This window comes from Accipiter gentilis, chromosome 26 (genome assembly GCF_929443795.1).
Source record: "Accipiter gentilis chromosome 26, bAccGen1.1, whole genome shotgun sequence".
NCBI lineage: Eukaryota > Metazoa > Chordata > Aves > Accipitriformes > Accipitridae > Astur > Astur gentilis.
In genome coordinates this window covers 12,069,153-12,075,152 of record NC_064905.1, presented here as the reverse complement: position 1 = coordinate 12,075,152, position 6,000 = coordinate 12,069,153, and the positions used below count along the sequence as shown (strand labels likewise).

Here is a 6,000-nt window from a genome sequence, read left to right as displayed (position 1 = left end):
CTCCTACGGTAGCTCAATTTCACAACTCTGAATACGCTTTTTTTGGAAGGAAAGACATCCAAAGGTTTTTATACAACATTCTTTAGCCTGTGGCAATGAGCCAATTTAATGCCAGGGTATCATTCCATTTCTAAGAGTTGAAGGATTTGAGGAAATACAATCTGCTTTCTGAACAATGTGAGATGAATATAGTTGTGGTTTTGTTAGAAACCAAGCTGCAGGGTTTGGATACACAGCTCAACTTTTTCAAAGTTCAGCCATGGCTCTTGGTTTGTCAGCTGTATTTCTCTGCAGTGCTACTTTTTGTAACAGCCCTTCTTACGGAGCCTGCTCTAACACACATGAATGCTTACATCAGGAGTAGATGGCAAAAGAGACACTGCTGCCAGCTGAATTTTCTATTATTTGTTGGCCTTAAAATGGGAAGGGAGGGGAGGTCCCTCTGTAAAGTCAAGCATCACCAACAGAAGATCAGCTAGGTTTTAATTACTATTTTTCTATTTGCACTTGAAAAATGGGCAGGAACATAGGGAATAAACCCCCTGCCATTAAGGAGAAAAATTGCAAGCTCTGAAAATGCCTCCTGAAAGCCAGAGTCACTTTGAGTCCTGTGCAAAGGTGCAGTCTCTGCTGCAGCCACACTTGGCAGCACCTGGCACGCACATATTGCCACCCACCACCTCCCAGCCCACAGCACAAGTCACCAAAAAAAAAAACACCTGCCGGAGCCACACAGATGCTCAGTCACATCTAGCTTTATTTTAATCCCGTCAGAAAAGTTCAAGAATTACACCAAAAAATACTTCAGTCTCTGCTACCTACTGACAAAAAATACACCACAAAATTATAAACTGTTCAGTGGTTTGCTGGAGTTTTGATTGTTGGTGGAGGGGGTGGTTTGTACATTTTCAGTGAGAAATGAATTTACAGGTGGAAGGGGAACGAAGGATAGGAAATCAGACAATGGCATTTGGCACTACATTTTTAGCTACACTATACAGTTATTTATCATGATGCCTGTTGGGACTGAGGAGTTCTGCCCTCATTTACACCCTCTAGTGTCTATGTATGCAAAATGGAGGACAAAACTGCCCAATGCAGGGGAAGAAGGGGCCAGTTCCTAATTTCCATCCCAGTCTAGCCACAAATCTGAAAAAGCAGCCTTAGTCAAATGTGAACTTGCCCTCCCTGTGCACTCTGCTCCTCCTGCTCAGTCTCACCCTGGCTGCTCTACTAAGGAGCAGAGCTGCTTTGCAGCAACAGCTTGCAGCCCTGAAAAAAGAGAATCCTTTTTCTTTTTTAAAATCCCACCAGTCTGCACTAATTGCACATGCCATTTGTGGGGAGAGGATGTTTTCCATTGGCCATGACTGGATTAAGCTTGGGGCCTGGTCTGTGTCTGCAAGCAGAGACTTGATGGGACCCTTGTACTCAGAACATGCTACAGCCATCCCTCTCTAATTACCTAGAATGACATTAAATACTGAAGTATCTGAAGCTGAAGAAGGGAAGCAGGATCATCCCATTTCATGGGCCAGGGAAAATTAGGAGCTGAAAATTTAGAGGCTCGATACTGTTCTATACTATCACCACTCTCGAGAGGCACCTCAATTCATAATTGCATTTCTTTGTTTCTTGGTGACCCTCAGGAGAGGTCCCAAAGGATAAAGCCTCGTGTAAATTGCCAAAGGTCATGCAGGAAATCTGTGTCAGAAGCAGAAATAAAGCCCTGATCTCCTGACTCCTAGTCCTGTGCTCAGAAGTATATTCATTATTTCACTATAGCAGCCTCTGTCTGCTTCCATCCTGCTCCATATCCAAATAGCAACCAGGATTTCAGCCTCAGAGCCCAGCCAAGGTCACCAGCACAGTGGTGGCTCATTACCAATGCCTAGATCTTTCTGGATTTATGTAGGCCACTGCGCAGGGGTCTGTGTGCATGTGTGTTTGCACGTGTGTATGTTGGAGGGAGGAGGAAATGCTTGTATTTCTCTGTCAGCAAATGAACACTGATGCTAGATTCAATTTGACAGCAAAATATCCCCCCTTTGGCAAGCTAAACAGCATCACAATGTCTTTGTACCAAGTTCTTTCTACCCTCTCTCCCCGAAGGATTTCAGCTGTTCTTTCACTGCATGTTAAGCCTCTGTCACAGCTTTCCAGCAATGGTAAAACTTTGCAGGATTCTCTTTGCTGCTTTTATTCTCTCTGGCTGTTTATCTAATTGCTTTTTTTGTTTTTTAATTTCTTTTTCTAACAAATAGTTAAGCAATGATTTAAAAATATTTTTACATTGTAAGGTACAGTCAACATCAAACATGCCTTTGTACAAGAGCTCGACTCGGTTACAAATCAACAAGAACAATGCACGAAAAGAAATATCCATTAAGATGACTCCTGCACTTGGGTTTTATTTATTCCTGTTGTGCTGTTAGCACAACACCCTCAGCTAGAGCAATGCAGTATAGACATGGTGTTGTCCCCCCACCCTCCGACTTTGCCTGTCACCACTCGTTAACTTTAATGACCTTCTGTCTTGGCAGCCTTGGCTTCGTGGTTTACCGATCCTGAAGACAGCCAGGGCGATACGGCCCGGGAGCTGGTCTGCTTGGCCATGCTGTAGTGGCTGATGACGGTGTAGAACCTGCCCCGGGAGTTGGAATCCTGTGCAGAGTAGTATGCGTCCAGTGAGGCCGGGATGCACCGCTTGTGCTGGAAGCAGGGAGAAAGCAAGAGAGGTAAACAGTGGTCCTATCAGCCTCAGGCTCTCACTTTAAAAATCTCATGGTTAGCTGTTTGCACAGATGACATTTGACTCAGACTTGCTGCAGCGAGAGCGTCTGCTGCACAGCCCAGACTGCCTTTCAGCGCTGTGGGAATGCACAAAGTTTAGAGTCGGGCATCAGCCTTCAAAACCTGTTGCTATTGGCAACCCTGACTGCAGGCTGATTTCATCCGTGGATGGGAAATGGGGTCTGTAAAATGAAGGTCTGACTGGTTTGGTACGTTGCTGGCATGCACAGAGACGGAGGCCACTTGCTGAGGTCCTAGCAGGGCTGGCTGAGCAGCTCTTACCACGAGCTGGACTGAAAGCTCTGTAGAGCAAAGTCCAGAATCAATTCTCAGACAAGTAGAGGACAGGCAGAGGCAGAGTAAGCTGCTTAGGTGCTGGTCGGTTACAGTGTGTTATCTCTGACCTGTAGGACGACCACCTTGGTCTGGGATGGTAGGAAGCACAGCCCAACCGGCTAGCCCTTGTCAGAGCTTCTTGTCTGTGCAGACACTGCCCATGCATCTCCGCTGCGCTAGTGCCGACACTTGTGTGCTAAGAGCTGCACAGATAAAACAATTCGCTTTGCAACAGCTGTAAAAGAGCAATCAAATGGTAACAAATGTCGGACTGGTTGGTATTCACCGGAGTTGAAGTAGCACCAAGGACACAAAGAGCCCCAGGTACAAGCGTTATAAATTATGAGATACCCCAACTCCCAGTTCAGTGTGACTAACTGAAATCTGAGTCCAAAACCTTCAATCTTTTCAGAAGTTCCGGTTTGGATCTGATTCTGAAATTCATGACTCTGTCCGACTTCATTTTTATATAACCTAAAAGAATAAATCACAATGACTAATACACCAACATCCTTACTCTATTTTCCAGCCCACAGACTATCCCCAGCATGGTCAAGACTCCTGTGAGTTTACGACTTTATTCACAGTAAGGAGTCAGTGAACTATTTTGCAAACGTTTGTGGTTGTTTTTTTTAATTTCAACAGAACAGGCAAATAGTTCTCTGTGAATATTCAACATAAAATCCCTGGGCAGTGGGGTTTTAGCAATTAAGTTACACGATTTTTTTCTTGATAGAGGCTCAAAAGCACCTAAAAATGAACTACACAGGCAAATTCGGATTTCTTTTACAAAGGACACAAGTGCCAGCACTCTGGGAGTTTTCTTTGCATTAAAATGTATGCCAATAAAATTCAGTCTCTTGAACGTGTGGGAAGCAAACGCAGGATTCCAGCTGCAATAAATCCATTCACGAATATGAGGAATTGTTCCTGAACATCTGTCTGTAGTGTTCACCAAATGCTAATCCCAACAATTACAGTGTAACAGTAGCTGATGGAGGCAGATGCAAGTCCACATTTCCCATAACACTTTTCCCATTTCAACACATTCTTGCCAAATGTTCTGTTTGGCCTGGTCAGAAAAGCAGACTAGACTGTAACCATGTAGTCAATTAGAGTCTATCGTTATCTCAGGCAATCCATCCGTCTGAAGTTTCTTACCTTATAAACAAATCCATCTGGGCAACTGTGGTCGTAAGTAAAGGCTTTGTATACCACAAGAAACACTATGCAGGCAAGGAATGCAAGAGCCAGACTTATGAGAATAGTGACCTACAAAAGAGGGATAACGTTACTCTACATATGTTAAAATGGCATATGAGCAACCTCATAATTAAATGACTTATAGTAACAGCCATCCTAACAGACTGCAGTCTTCACTCCACTGTGCAGTACTTAACTAAGCATGGTAATTGAATGAATGCTAGATCCAATAGCCCTGAATTCTCACATAATTTCCATCCCCCCTGCAGACCTTCAGGAGTGCACATTCCTGTGTTTAACCCCTTGCAAATGCATGGATTTTGCTGAGGCATTTGGTGTTCTCAGCTTTGTGTTCCCATGCTCTCAGCTGTTCAACTGGCAGCATCATCTGCTGGCCCAGCAGGATCTGCCGGCAGCCAGAGTCCACATTTGGGGTCTAAACTGTGCAGATAAGCTGCTTTATGCCATGGCGAGATCCTGCTTTTCTGATAGCAGAAGTAGATGAGCAGGTAGGAAGAATGAAGCCTTTGTAGCGCACATTCCTTTGTGCCTTCTGGGCGATGCAACAAGGATAAGTTTTGCCTCAAGTATCTTGCAGAAGGGAGGGCGGGAGAAAGGGAATCCGTCTCTATTTATCAAAGCTGTAAAAGGACAATACCCCGACCACCGACAAAGCCCAGTATGTAAATCCCGCAGCATTTCCAAGAGCAGATGCTGGTGTTGGAGGTACCAGACACAATACCCTCTTTGGGGCTCAAACATTCCCCCTCTCCTCGTTCCCAGCAATTTACTTTGCTGCACCATTCTGTTTCTTTGCTGTAGCTCCCTTCTCTCCAGCACTTCCAGGTCCTAAAATAGTTCACTCAACAGCAAGTTTCCTGGCCCCATTCAGATATCTGGACTGAGGCCCCGATCCTTGATTTTAGCTGAGCTGTGTCCTCCCCAAGGACTGAGCAAGGGTCCCAAATGTACTCTCGTTCTCCCCTTCCCCAAAGCTTTCTTGGTCCCAGCTGGTAATTCCACAAATGCAGCATAGCTGGCTCTGGCCTTCTACTGCCTAAGTTACAGCAACACATCCTGTCGAGACTGCTGTCTCACACTGATCGGGATTGGCATGAAAAAAATACCATAATCCCTGGGGCTCCAGTGTTACCATGCAAACTAGAATTGCTAATCAAATGAACTCACTTACAGAGATGATGGGGGTGGGAACAGCAATAGGAGAATCATTTAAAGCTGTTGCATGGCCAGCAGCATGGGGAGGGAGCTGCGGCAGCTCCCCAGCTTGGTCTGGCTCACTGGGGCTGAGACCAGCAGCACGCATTTTGCAGGATATTTGCCTGCATAAGGAAGCGGCTGCAATGTTCCTGTGCTCGGTGAGCCTGTGAGAGCTCACGCTGAGGAAGTTCTTACAGCAAAAGTTTAGGGTCAGGCATGGGCTTACAGGAGGGATAGCTATGAATGGGCTTTTTCCTACTCACAACCTCAATCTGTTAGCTTCAGAATCCCACCTTCTTGTCATGGCATCAGAAGCTGAGCCCAGGGCTATAAATTTTCCTTGGTCACATCAAAAGCCACCCACTGAGACAACTGCAGTCGTAGGATGTGGCAGGGACTGTGTGCCTGATCCCGGCTAACGCCCCTGTCTGCAGGCATGCTACCACCATA

The 6,000-nt window shown here is 45.5% G+C and overlaps 1 protein-coding gene across 2 annotated transcripts in view; it reads right to left on the bottom strand.

The window, feature by feature from the left end:
* Positions 1-739: 739 nt before the first annotated feature.
* NSG2 (neuronal vesicle trafficking associated 2) overlaps positions 740-6,000 on the bottom strand; it is a 41,164-nt gene continuing 35,903 nt past the window's right edge. For both annotated transcript variants that reach the window (XM_049829266.1, XM_049829267.1), the window contains exons 4-5: positions 4,291-4,401; positions 740-2,712 (exon numbers count right to left, since the gene is read on the bottom strand). In XM_049829266.1, coding sequence (XP_049685223.1) covers positions 2,521-2,712; positions 4,291-4,401 — 303 coding nt within the window. In that variant the 3' untranslated portion in view covers positions 740-2,520. The remainder of the gene's footprint in view (positions 2,713-4,290; positions 4,402-6,000) is intronic.